Source organism: Zonotrichia albicollis, chromosome 7 (assembly GCF_047830755.1).
Source record: "Zonotrichia albicollis isolate bZonAlb1 chromosome 7, bZonAlb1.hap1, whole genome shotgun sequence".
NCBI lineage: Eukaryota > Metazoa > Chordata > Aves > Passeriformes > Passerellidae > Zonotrichia > Zonotrichia albicollis.
Window position 1 is genome coordinate 39,527,022 of NC_133825.1, and position 14,224 is coordinate 39,541,245.

Sequence of the window (14,224 nt, forward strand, 5' to 3'; positions counted from 1 at the left end):
GTGCAGGGAGGAGGACTAGAGAAAGGTGTGTTCATTGAGACTGGAATTTGCTGAAGTGAATAAAAGAAAGAAGCTCTTGCAGAAGGAGCCATAATGAGCAGCCGGCTGATAGATGATTTCGTTTCCCTAGATAAAAGGGCAAGTTTTACCTGATGACAATACAATCCAGATATTCTCATCTAGAGGCTCGTGTTCTTTGTTTCCTGTGCTGCTAAGTAAGGACAGATGGATCTTGGCCCTGTGCTGTCCTCCTGCCTGCAGCTGGGCTGGGCTGTATGAAGCACCCAGGCCTGATGGAGGGTGCACAGGAAGGGGCAGGATGCTGTGCACACAGACATTCCTGAGTCTTTCACCTTTTTGTGAGAGCAAGACATGAAATACTCTGGTGCTCCAATCACACCAACCCTCAGGGGACTGAGAAACTACATTGCCTTAGCACCTTTCCAGCTGAATCTCTCCCTGATCCTGCACAAGGAAAAGGGTGGCACAGCACACCAGCTTTTCTGGGTTGGGTTGGCTGCAGAGTTCACTCTGACAGATTTTTGATCACTGAACTGAATGAGTGTTGGAAAGCAGCTCTCCAGAGCTTCCTCTTCTGAGCCTTCTTCTCTGATATCCAGGCAAAGTTCGTCACTGTGTTTCACCTGTCATATGCATTTGGAGCTTACATATTCTAAGGAATGGCTTCCACATTTGTATTGGACATTTTTGGTTGGAAATCTGCTGATTCATAGGATGAAAGGTTGAAATGATTGGATGTGTTGTGTTATGTGGCTTCTGGCAAAGCAGCAGCCCTTGCCTCTGCTGAGACCACAGACCCATCAGGGGATGAAACTCACACTGCTGACAGCTACCTGTATCTTTTCTAGAAAAGAATGGCAGCATCTTCAGGTTTCAGGGCTGTCAGAAACTGGTTGTCTTTCACGAGTGCTTCGAAGAAAAGAAAGAACTCTTCTGAAAAACAGCATTAAAAATTAATATGCTTTCCCATCCCCCTTCCTAGGTGTCTCATACTCTCTTTCATGTTGCTGGAATTTCTTTTGAAGCAATTGTCATGTAAAGTTGTTTGAGAACATTGGTAATAAATTTTTTAGAGACCAAATTTCAAAAGGTTTAGTTTGTCATTCAGGAAGTTCTTATTTTGATAGCATTTCCTATTTGAAAAAATAATAACAAAAATTCCTGTCTCCCCCATTGCCTTATGCAGTGTTTGTGCAGCTAAAGGGGAAATTGAGTCCAAACTGTAGGGCTGCTTTGTAATTACATGTTCTGCAAATTACTTACGAATTGCACTTGGCATTACTTGCTAACTGAAAGATCATGCTGTACCATGCCATTTGCAGTGGTTTTCCTCTTCTGCTAGCACTATAAAGGAAGTGCCCATTGAGCTGATGAATAATACCAGGACTGTTTTCCAAAGCTGAGGGAAAGAATCTGCCATGATTGTACTGTAGGATTTTTATTGCAAGGTTTTGGTTTTGATCTGTAATTCACAGAAACTCTGCCTGCCCCGTCTCCTCTCTCTCTCCTGACCTGAAATCTGGCAGTGGTGCAGCTTTTCATGACTGGTTCAATATGGATCGCTGGTGGCCAACACTTTGAATTTCTTTCTTGTGGGTAACTTTGATGTCACGACATTCAGTTTCAGGGAAATGAACCACATCCCTCAGATTTAGTTTGCAGGAGAAATTACGTGAAATTCTTGTGTGACCCTTCTCCTTGGGAAATGGAATACAGACCAAGAGTTTCTGGAACAAATTTCTCCTGATGCACGCTGCTGTCTGCTATTGGTACATTCTTGATAGTTTCACTGCTGTTGCTTTTTCTCCTTCTGAATAGTATCAGTGGAAGGCCTTATACCTGAGAGGGTCTATTTAGATGGTCTAAATTGAATTAATTTGCACCAACTGAAAATCTAGATCCAAATGGATGGTGAGTTTTATTTGGAAGAAAATGCATCTCTTCTTTCTAGAAAAAAAAAAAAAAAAAAACAAAAACAAAATAGCTGTCTTACTTATTTTGGTCCATAGACAGAAGTACACAGCCCTGAGTCATCACCCATTGCCCTCAGGCTACTGTTCCTAGTTGACAGGTTAGCCAAAAGCAACTGAATTAAAAGCTCCAAAGAGGCTCTTAGAAACAGTATTTATTGCTTAGGAAAAAAATTAGACAATGTTTTTTGTTGGCAATTGCCTGCCTTTCCAGTGTCATCTTTCATTTTTTATGTTTCCTTTGTTTCCAGTCTCTTACTCCCTGCATCCTTTTGCCAGGTATGAGACAGTGTAGCTCTCCCTCCCCTGCTCTCCCTAATTGCTGATTTGTGCTTTCAATTAAGTTCTACTTCCTTGTCTCAGTCCCTTTCTATCCAATTTCCTTGTAACTAGTGACCTCCTTTAATGCTAATTCCATCTAAATCCTAATTTAAAAAAATGGGAGATTACACAGCCCATTTGTTTTTCTCTAAAGTCATGATTTATATTTAATTCATGGAGAGATAGTTCATCTAGTCATAAAATCTGGTCCCACCAGCACAACTTGCAACTGTTCCATTGCTGTTTGTGTGGCTTTGGCCCTGTCAGCTCAGCCTGCATGCAGGAGTTTGTCTCACTTTACTGCAACTTCCTTACACGGAGATGGATCCAGATCCAGATTTCATAACAGGCCCTCTCCTTTGTGTGAAATTGTCAGCATTTTCTTTCATTGACTCAAAAGCTATGAACATCAACAAGTTAAGGAGGTACATCTATATACCAGGACATTCTGTAAGTGTTCACTGAGCCAGCCACTCTAGCACAGGCTCACCATCTCCCAGGAAATGGGGGACCAGGGTAGCCTGGCTTGTGGGGAAAAATCCCAAAGGAATCAAGGCAATTATGAGTGAGACAATATCTGTTAAGGTTGCAGCAGTAGCAACATGTGCTCCTCTGCTGGACATCAGAATGAGAATGAGCACCTTCAGTTGTGGTGAATTTCCTGCTCACTGCTCCAGATCTGGGACTCTCTCTGGTTTCAGTGAGAGAAGAGCTTCCTCTCCAGGGACTAGAAAAATAAAAAAGAACCAAACCAAACCAAAATAAACTCTCACAAAACCAAAAATACTCCAAACAAACAAACAACCAAAAAACAACCAAAAAACAAACAAAAAACAAACAAAAAACAAACAAAAAACAAACAAAACCCAGACCAACACATGCTTCTTTTCCTGCCAGGAGTTGATTCTTCCAGATTGTGCTTCATAGCACTTCTTGCCCATTAAATTTCTACTTCTGGCACTACCTATTAGATGCACAGATGTAAGTAAAGAAGGATTTTAACTGAAATCAGATAGTGATCTCACTTGACTTTCTTCCATTCTACATTCTCTAAACAAAAGCACAGATTTAGGTCAGCTGAAGTATTCACTAATTTGGGTGATTTTACTATTGGGCATTTTTTGCTTGCTAAGACACTTCTCTGCAAGCATTTTTCTTTTAAAATAAAAGGAAATAAAATCAAGGTTGATTTCAGGCTTTTATAAATGAAACAGTCTATTTATGATGACACTGCAATTAGCTTTTCTCTCAGTATTATCAATTAAAGTATATGTTTGGCTCTCTTTCTCTAGTTCTGGCTTTACTTTTCTGTTGATCCATCCATCTGCTTCTGTAGTTCATCTCAAAAGATGCTGTCTACCAAATATATTATATCCTTTTGCTTTCATTTTATTTTTAGTTATTAAAAATGCTTACAGTCTATTCTGTGGGGCCTAATTTTGTTAAAATCTGGCTTCAGAGGTCCCTAAGGAACATTGAGAGAAGCAATAAAACCACCCAAACTTTTCATGTCTCTCACCTTGTGAATGTCCAGTGAAGGAAAACTGACTCAGAAAGAAAGGTACTCTTGCTGTTAGGTGTTATCAGCTTCTTCCTTCCTTGGCATCTCCAGTCCTCTGTCTCAGTGCTGGACACATCTGAGGTCAGCAGGTGTCACACACAAAGGGGCTGGGAGGGCTGGTGAAGGGAAAATCTTCCTTCTTTATCCAGACCAGCCAAGTGCAGGCAGCTTCAGTGCTTGCTTGCTCCATATGGTGTCCTACCAGTCTACTTCAGAAATTACAGAAGTAGACTTGATTGAGGCAGGAGAATTTCCATTTTAATAGCTGGCTGGGCAGCTCATCTGAAACTGCCAGCAGGGATAGATCCACATGGATACAGCTGATGCCTTTCCTGTGGGAGCTGTTACTTGAGGAAGTCTGTTTCTCACACCATGAGCAGGAACAGGGATTGAATCTATGGACCAGAGGCAGGTGAGTTATCTTGTGACCCTCAATTCTTTCTGTTGACCTGGCGGGAATGAGCAGGATAGAATTACATAAAAAGCACAGCTATCAACAATACAAGGAATGATAAGGCAAAAGCAAAGAGAACATTGTATAAATGTAAAAAGCCTTTTAAAGAGCTCCTGTACAAGGTTATCCAGGCAGTGTACACTGCATTTGTAAGCTACTGTGTATTTAAAAAATTAATGAAAGATATAATTATAGCAGCATTAGCAATGATCATTTCTAAAATGACTCTGTCATGAAACTGTAAGCATTTCAGAATTGATTTCCATGTTTCTAATAGTTTTCTGCAAATTAATGATATCCAGCCCTGGCAATAAAAGCCTTGCCTTGTTTCTCCAAAGAAAAGATTGGGAAGCATTTTCTGTTTTCTTAGCAATGATTTCACTGTCAGCTATGCATAAAGTCAGTTGAGAAGATGCTGTCCTATTAGCTAAGATTTTATGTGGAATTGTGACTCAGAGGAATAGAACGAAATCTATGCAGTCTAAAGCCAGTAAATTACCATTCTGTGTCTTAGGCTGGAGAACCTTTTTAAAATTGAGCTTAGTCAGAAAACTGACTCCATTTAAATACCATCTGGGCTCTTGTATTTATTGCTTCTCAAGGACTTCCACATCAGACTACCTACATGGAAGAATCAAAATATACCTTCTTTGTTGGCTTTTCAAAGCTGGACCTTGAAAATCCATCTCTCTTGTTTTCTATGCTTGCAACAAGCAATTAAGAGCTTTCAGTTAGACCATGGTAGGTAAAGTTATTGAAGCAAAATTTGTAGTATTTATAGTATATTTCTTTTCTCCCTGTATTATCTTGATACTTTAGCTATGTTTATTAAAAAAAATCCACCTCCCTTATTTAGGGACCAAAGTAAATGGGAAATGAAGGCACATGGGAATCAGATAAGTTGGATGATCTTCAAAGTGATGTGAGCACTCACCGGTTGAGTAGGGAAAAATAAGACCCCACCAATCTCTTTTTGCATCTCTTTCCTTGGAACTTCTTTTGTTTCTTTGCTCTTGATATAGAAACCAATATGTAGAAACTGGAACATTTAGTGCCAAGCACTTATTGGTAGCTGGACACTATGAGTTTTAAAATGTTGTAGCTCTTTGCTGTCTGCCCAAGCGTCTATTGGACCTGGCCACTTCAAAACAGATATGGTGGGAGAGGCCCTGTGCATGCACCTTGAGCACTATGGAAAAACATCCAGTGATGTCATTCATAAAACTGAGGAAGTGGAGCTCAGCTGCAACACCTGGTCTTGTCCAGTCGGGATTTGTGCCCTGTTATTGTTTGTTTAGCTCTTTTTAACCTTCACAAACAATGAAGACTTTCATCCCTTTCCAAGGAAAGCTGCTTGATAGAACCTTGGAACCCCACAGATCACATAGCACTGTCCTCCATTCCTTGTATTTGCTTATAGAAACTGATAGAAGTTTCAAATGCACAACAAATTCATCTTGAGCTGTCACACAATGCTTGTGGCATTGGCCAATGAAGCCATGCTGTTGGTGGCATTTGGCATTGGTGAACAGGGCTCACAGGGTGCAGGTGCTTGGTGGCTTCTCTGCTGCTCTTATCTCAGAAGTCTCTTCCACTGTGATTGATTAGCCTTAATGAGCTTTTGTTACCAAGGGGAGGATGGAGTAGAGAAGTTACTACTTTAGGAATCAGCTGACCCAGAACCTCTGCAGCACAGAGGAAAACCTCTCTCTGTTAGCACTCCTCTAATTCCATTTAGTGTAGTATTGTTTCCATCTAAGTTATAGCAATTACACAAAAAGATCTTCTTTGAAATCATTTAATTAAAGAGTATCTGATGTTCTGTGCTTTTGGAATGCCAATATGTTGCTTTCCTCTTAGAAAACCTTGGGTTTTTTTCATTAATTATCATGGAAGAATTTCCATGTCAGAAGGAATTGTTTAAATGCTTTTAAAAATAGATTTAAAAATCAAGTAATTCTGGTGTATTTTTGTAAACCACAAAGAAACCTGTTGCCCTCCTGATGGACAGTTAGCTAAAGGACAATCTGAGGAGAAAGATTTTCATTTTAGATGCATTGATTTGCAAAGTGTTGGATTTCTCCAGCCTTTTCTTCTGGGTTTATGCCACTGTTTCTCTTTGGTCATGTTTCTTTTGCTGTGTTTTCCATGTAATAAACACCAAATCCTATACTGGTGTAAATCTGCTGGACTAAAAGATTTCTGCTTGCTGCATTGCTGATTTGCAGGGACTGATGTTTCTGATGTTTCAGTCATGCAGTACAAACAAGGTTGTATGAGCTGAAAGCACATGGGACACACCCAGTGCCAAGGAAAAGTGGAGAAGGGAACTGCAGTTGGAACTCCTACTGAGTACAGTTCTGGAGGCTTTCTGCATCCCCCGACCATGCTCCTTCCCATTCCTCCCTTCTCCCTCCTGCTCCAAGTGCCCTGGCACCCCATACTGCTTTGGTTTCTGTGGGTTTGTCTTGGTCCAGGGTGTGCCTTCTGTGCAGAGGAACAGGAATTGCAGCTCCTCCTGTGGCATGGCCTGAATGCCGTGGTGTTTCCTATTTTTGATACCCTGGAATTAGGACTACACTAAGAATGGTTCTGGACAGCCAGCAACAATCTACCTAATAAATCCATTCTACCAGATGAGTCCTTCACCACTTGCTCGCTCCTAACCCGAGCCACTTGTTCATGACAGCACACAGGTTCTCCTTGTATTGTGTCCTTCCTGCTTGTCAGCTTAGTGGAGCTCCTCTGTGAGGCAGAACGCAGATATAGACAGGTGTCCACAGCAAACCCACCACTTCATACCCTCAGATATTGCCCACCCACCATTGTCTCCCTGATCCCCATGAGCTGAGGCAGGTCTCCAGGGGAGAGCATGATTGATTCCTGGGTGGTTGTTGTTTCATGGAGAGCAGCAAAATGCAGAGCAATTTTGGTGCAGGCTAGAGAAGGAGTGAGTGGAGAGCAAAGCAAACAACTCAGTATGATTACCGTGTAAACCAAGATCAGCTAGAATAAATAATGGCAGCACACTGGCGACACAGCAGGATCTGAATTACAGTCAGTGTGGGGAAGTCTTGTTTTCTGCTTCTCTTTTGATTTCATAGGAAAATTTGTGAATCTTGTCTTTCTTCCTCTTTCTTTGTTAGTCTGGAATAATTAGAATAAAACTTTTAATCACATAAGTGGCTTGGGTAAAAATGTAGATTAGTGAAAGACTTGGAATAATAAAAAAGTAACATGTACTGTCCTCTAAAGATTGCAATAAGGGTGATTAGACTTGGGTTCCATTTTGCTGGATGCTAGGGTCAGGGGAAGACCTTCCTACACAGGCTGTGTACCAGTGTCAGGAAAAGGCTAAACACTCCTGGGATGTTGTAAGAACAGGAAAATATTATTCATGACTGATTACCATTTTCTGGCATTAAGCTCCAACACTGTGTATTGGTTTCTGCAGCTGAGATTCATGAGTTGTTATTTGCTGTATTGGAGGTATGAGCCTGGCTGACTCTTTCTTTTCTTTTGTGTCCCCTGCTCAGAGTTTTTGGGCACTTCAGCCTCCGTTCTGAGTGGCAGCTGGTCAAAGTGGATTACAAATCTCTCTTCAGCCGCAGGTGTACCAAGGATGACTACCAGACCTGGCATCTGCACAACCAGGTATCCACACTCTCCAGGGGGACATTAGTGGGGTTCCTTTTCCCCTGCTCTGTGTTTCCAAGTGAGAATGCAGTTGTTCTTTACATCAAAGCATATGGATTTTTTTTTTTTTTTTGCATCCCTTGAAAAATGTGCATGAATAAACATGGGGCCAGGCATCTATGGGCAAGCTCAGGAGATTACCTTCTATTTTTAGGAATAAAATCCATTGCACTAGCTGGATCTTTTTGGCCTCAATGCTTAGGGCAGTGTAAAATGACACCTTATGATTGAATTGTAGATGACACTGAATTCTTTGTAGCTCTGTCACTGACTCATGAAAATAATTTTGTTTCAGTTTGCCTCTTATTTCCCCTACTCAAAAATGAAAATAAAAACATTTATTCATCCTGCAAGTCCTGCAGGTATCTGTAAAACTCTTGAATATCTGTAAAACCCTTGAATCTGAAAAGCTCTTGAATAAAAGACGCCAGAGAAAACCACATTATTTCTTTCTACTCAAGGATCCATGCTTTGTTTTTCATACACTGGCTTATTGTCATGCTGGATATATTTAGGTCCTGAAGGAACTATAACTGAGAGGTCAATGACCTCTGCAGATTACTTATGGGTTACTGACTACCAGTATGATGTCCCACACCCTGCAGGGTAACATAACTAGAGCCAGAACCATTGGCACTGTGACAGTCCTGAATGAAATCCATGAATGAGAAATGAACATTAATTTGGCAAGGATAAGATAACTGAAGTCATAGAATTGAATAAATGAAAATAATTTTAATGAAAGAAAAGGGAAGACATGTAACCACGCAGCAATCTTGGGAATCACTGTTAATAGGGAAGAGAAGTATTTCAATTAGGTATTGTCTTTTTTCTTACTTCTATGCAAACAAAATACTTCTGCAAAATAGAAAATTCTGTTTATAGCAACTCACCTAGATGTCAAATGTTTGTTTTAGATTAGCTACTCCCTGTAGTGTTCTTGGAAACCTTTGCATTCCAAAAGCCCAGTGAAACACACATCAAAATTGACTTTATCTGACATATGGAAGAAACCCTGGCCTACACCCCTATTGTCTTTTCAGGATAATTTGTAGGACTAGATATTGGTGGATGTCTTTTGAAAGGTGACATAAGTGGGTGTGATGGCTTGGGCATCCAGGCATTTTGGGCACGTTGTCATTGGCATCCCAACTCAATGCTCTTCACACTGTGCTCATGAGTCCTCCCAAGGAGACTTTTGGTTTTGCAAAGCCACAAAGAGCTTTGCAAACTGCAACGTGAGTTACAGAACAGAGCAGAACTGTAACTCCCCACCCTCCCAGAGATAAATGTTTGTCTTAATTGCCTTTTGTGTCTTTTAAAAGAATGCTTCATTTAAGACCCAGCTGCCACTAAAACTGTGTTTCTCCTCTTGTTCCTTGGCCAATGAAGGGGGAGCCTTGTGTCATGGGGGAGAGGAAGATCTATAAAAAACGCAAGCCTGGAGCCCAGTGTTCCCTAGGTCGGGACTATTCCCAAACTGTGGTGTCTGAACCGTGTGTCTGTGGCCAAGGAGACTTTGAATGGTGAGTATGTGACCCTGGGGACTTGTGCAGGGGCTGAGTTTTTGTCCCAAAATACCACCCAGACAGAAAACCTTGCTGAAGAAGTGAGTCTCTTGCAGCTTTATCGCTGTGATCACACAATATAGCAGAAATGTGATCCCCAAACCTGCTGAGTGAAGGAGGCTTCCCCTTCATCTGCAGGAAATATTTGTTCATTTCCATGAGAAATCCAAGCCTGGAATTCAAAAGCAAAATAATTGCAAGTACTGATGGACATTTTATGTCTGTCATTCGAGAATAGTGACAGCCAGGACTTTTCTGGTCCAAAATATATTCCTTTCAGAAGAGGGGAAGGTATTTCTCTCCCAAGGTCATTGACTTCCTAGGGGGAAAGCCAGCAAAACATGCACATTTTAATCATTATTCCTTTGAATAGATGGGAACAGTTTATTGCTTCTTAACAATGTTTTATTGAGAAATTTCTGAAAGGGCTTCTGTGACATGACTGTACAGCCCACCCTTGTCAGATATAACTACTTGTTTTGCATAAATATTGGTGTTTCTAACTTAATGGGACCATAATTTTCAAATTGCTTTAAGGTCACTTTGAAAGCAGCTTAAAAATAAAGTAGGGGAGAAATGAGACACTGCTTGGTATTGCTTGACAATCAGAGATAGGAGATGAGAGAATGCATGTCAGGATCTCTGCCCAAGGAATTCCTCCATAGCACCTGTGATAGGCAATATTTCTCAGATTTAAGACTATCAATGTCTGTCACATTTGAGCTTAAATGATCAGAATGTCATTTAAATGGAATTCAAAATACCCTGAAAGCTGATCAGCTGGGAAAACATTTTAATCTTTATAGTAGGTTACTCATGATTAGTGTCTGACTGGTGTTGGTGTTATTCCTGAACACTTCACGTACCTTCAAATACTTTCTGAAGAGGTGTGAGGCATGAGATCTGTACATTTATTTGGACTTAGGCTCACAGTTCTCTTGACATGGACATAGTGAAATGCAGCAAAATTAAGAAAAATATTGACCAGCGTATTTTCTTGAATATTGTAGTAGTTTGTCTTTAAGAGAGAGTTGGGGATATAGAACAGAGATTTTCATCTGATCTGGAGGGTATTTAATTTGTTCCTCATTTCAAGATTACATCTGAGACTCCATATCTTGACTCATGGGATCTTTCCCCTTTGTTCTCATGATGGGAACTTGCAGGATGACCTGTCTTGCTTTGCAGTATCTGCCCTTGGCATTGGCATAGGCCTCTGGGGTGAATCCAGCACCAGTCTCCAGAGATGCTAATGAATTTGTTTGGTTTTGTTGTTTTTTTTTTTTTCCCTTACACTGTCTTTTCCTCACCTGCTTTATATTTTCACAGGGAAGTCTGTCTTTTCCAAGCTATAAGTGATATACTGTGGTAGCTGAATTTGCCTTAAATGCTGCCTTGAAAAGGGTCTGCATCAGAATGCACCTTTTCAATCACTTGACAGATTCCTTGCAAGCATTCAGTATCATTTTTGATTAACTTTTCCCCTAATATGAGAGGGTATTGCTGTTAAACTTGTCAGTCCTGCAGAGGAAATGCAATTAGAGGACAACAAGCTGGCTTTTGTTTCGGAGCCTGCACTGCCAACAGAATTGTTCACTAGCTTCCAGTTGCAAAATTGTTACAGCTGGTGATGGAGAATCAGAAGAAACTTTATGGTGAATTTTGATGCTACTCAGCAGGGCTGACTGTAAGAATGTGTGAGACAGTCCATTTGAGGAAAATACTGGCAGTGCTGCAAGTGGGGCACTGAACTTGACAATTTTAAAAGTGATTTTTCAGAGAGGAAGGATGATCTTGTGCTCTGTGATTTCTAAAGGATGAAACACTTGCTTAGTCATTTGCAAGATACAGGTTATTCCAGAATATATTGTAGATTCATCTGCCTCCCTTGGGATGTCAGTATGAGAAGGGGAGATGCTGACAAGTGCCTTTGCTCACTGAGAGGTGGACAGGACAGGTGAAAGGACAGCTCTTACTTTCATTTTATGCTCTTCCAAGAAAAACTCGTTCCCTTTCAAGGAAAATGTCCACTCAGCCTCTTCTGCTTGGGCTCACAGTTGCCAGTTCTTGAAAGCCCTGACTGCTCTGTGCCTTGGGTTGAACTGGGCAGGTCCTGTGGGTGCCAGGGAAAGGAGGAGGCCCAGCAGCCAGGACTGTGTGAGTGCAGTGACCAGCAAGTGCTGCCAGATGGGCCCTCTGCTTTCTCAGAGAGAAGGTTTGGAGCTGGTTCTGGGCGTAGAGCACCCCGTGCCACTTGCTGTGATGACACCTGCCTTTGAGGGCTGTGGGGATAGGACAAAAAGCTGCAGAAGGCCTTCAGCACACACTGTGGGGGCTGTGCTCCCTCCCATTTGGTCACAGTGCCCTTGCCCCTGTCTGCCTCATGGCTGCAGAGCTGTTCCCTGCAGTTAGATAAAAGGCTGATCTAAAATTCAGGGGCATAAATCATGATTATGCCCCAGTTCAAGAAATCCATATGAGTCAGGATCAGGGGTGACTCCTGCCAACCCTTGCGGTCCTTTCCAGAAGCAAATTCTGGCCTTTCTCTAACAGAGAGAATGGTAGAAGCATCTCATAAGTGATATTAAAGTGCTCACTGAGCTTTCTTTTCCCTCCTACTGCTTCTTTATTTACTCTGTCAAGATAGCTTTCCTGAGAAAGACAGCACAGCAGCTGGACTTGATTATTTCCTTAACTTATGCAAACCCTGGGGCTTGTGAGAGGGAAGGTGGGCAGCATGTGAGGTTTTAATATACATTTACCAGAAGTTAATGAACAAGCACAGAACCTTGAGGGCACACAGCAATGTTGTCTTTAATTTTATTAAATATTTATGCAGCTCTTTTCTTCTTTGGGGCAAAGTACAGCTTCTCCTGAATATTTTTAATTACAAAGTCCCTGCCAGGCATTTTCGACTGTGCAGGTCGGACCCACTGAGAATGATTAAATTGAATGTTGAGAGAAAGAGCATTAGGGAATCTCCAAACCATTTAAAGTAGCTTACAGAATTTTTGCCCTCCAAAAAAGAACAGTAGCAGCCTGGGCCATGGGGGACATAGCACAATTTTGTCTCACCAAAGCTCTTCCTAGAGACTTTCTTTTGGCAGTTCAGGCTCTGAACAGGGGAAGGATAAAACTCAGAGTGTCCTAAAGGGTACAGAATGCTTTCAAGACACTGCCTTCTGTAGTGTCTGTGTTTTCACAGAGGTTTAGCATGTTGGCATTTGTTAACTTGCTGCAGGCAAAAATCCAGAATCTCTTTTTATTTGTCCTTTGAATCCAGCCTGTCAATAAAGGCTACACATAGAAACCTGATCCAGACCCTATTAAAACTTATGGAAAGCTTTGGATTAATCCTATTTTTTCATCATTGTATTGGCACACAAAGGCAGCTGTAAAAAGAAGTTTTGGATGTGGTTGTGTACACTTCCATTCTTAGGTGGTCCAAGGAAGAATCAATACCCTGGATTGCCTTCCCTGTAGGACACAATACCGTGTAATCCTCCGACTGCAAAGCTGGTTATGTTTTAGTTTAGTGTTGGAAAAACATCAGCTGTTTTTTTTCCTCTTGGGCAAGTCACAGCTTAGCCAGGGAGTCCATTAACATAGATAAATATACATACAGTGGCTAGTTGCTCAGGAAGTGCTCCCAGTGTTTTATATTCCTAGCCACTGTTGTGAAAAAGTAACATTAGATCTTAGAATTAGCCTGGTTCATTCTAAAAGCAAAGGCTGCAAAAAAAAAAAAAAAAAAAAAAAAAAAAACAAACCAAAAGAAGCCAAAAAGTGACATTTAAGTCAGAGATTGATAGAAATAGAAACAAACAATACAATACTCTTTCTGAATCTCTGTCATGTTTTGTTGCCAAATGAAGCACAAGTCCTGCAGTGCTCTGCAAGTTTGGTAGTTCTGCTGCTGTGGGGATCAAATGCCCTCAGTGAATTGTGTTCCTGCATCTCATACCAGTCCAGCACTTTGTCTCTGGATGAGCCCAATCCATGGTGTTGTGCCATCCCAGCAGAGAACCACCAACACACACCTGCTTTGGGGACATCACCTAAAACTCTGGGCTAACTCTAGTGGAGGCTACAGTGGTGGATTCATGACTTCTCTCCACAGTGACTATGGATATGAGAGGCACAGCAACAACCAGTGCATCCCAGCCTTCTGGTTCAGCCCATCCTCCCTGTCCAAGGATTGCAACGTTGGACAGAACTACTGGAACAGCACTGGGTAAGCGCACCTTGCAATCTGTCTGGTTTTGGTGACTGCAGCAGACAAGAGAACCTGGAGAGTTCTTTTTTTCTCTGCATCCCATTATGGTCTTTTTCAGTCTTATCCATGAGGTGGTGTTTGCAACAGCATCTCCATGGAAAATTGCCTTGTTCCTCAGAGAGAGGGAGAAGCACGTTAACATAAGTGACACATAGATATTGCATTGCTATCAAGTGATGTGTGATCCCTGGAGCCTAGACTTGGAGCTCCCCTTTGTTGCAAAATTAAAACACAAATCAAAAAGGTCTGCCTGAGAGACAGCTGAACATTTAAAAGGACAAGTTTGAGGTATTTCACATTGTATTTTATTGAACCTCTTACTATCTTACCGCTTCTATTTATATCAGCTTCTAGGAA

General features: G+C 41.4%; 1 protein-coding gene across 1 annotated transcript in view; it reads left to right on the forward strand.

Annotated features, from left to right (window-relative positions):
* SORCS3 (sortilin related VPS10 domain containing receptor 3) overlaps window positions 1-14,224 on the forward strand; it is a 262,386-nt gene that overhangs the window by 219,771 nt on the left and 28,391 nt on the right. Inside the window, exons 15-17 of the mRNA XM_074545187.1 lie at window positions 7,864-7,981; window positions 9,416-9,549; window positions 13,712-13,825. Coding sequence (XP_074401288.1) covers window positions 7,864-7,981; window positions 9,416-9,549; window positions 13,712-13,825 — 366 coding nt within the window. The remainder of the gene's footprint in view (window positions 1-7,863; window positions 7,982-9,415; window positions 9,550-13,711; window positions 13,826-14,224) is intronic.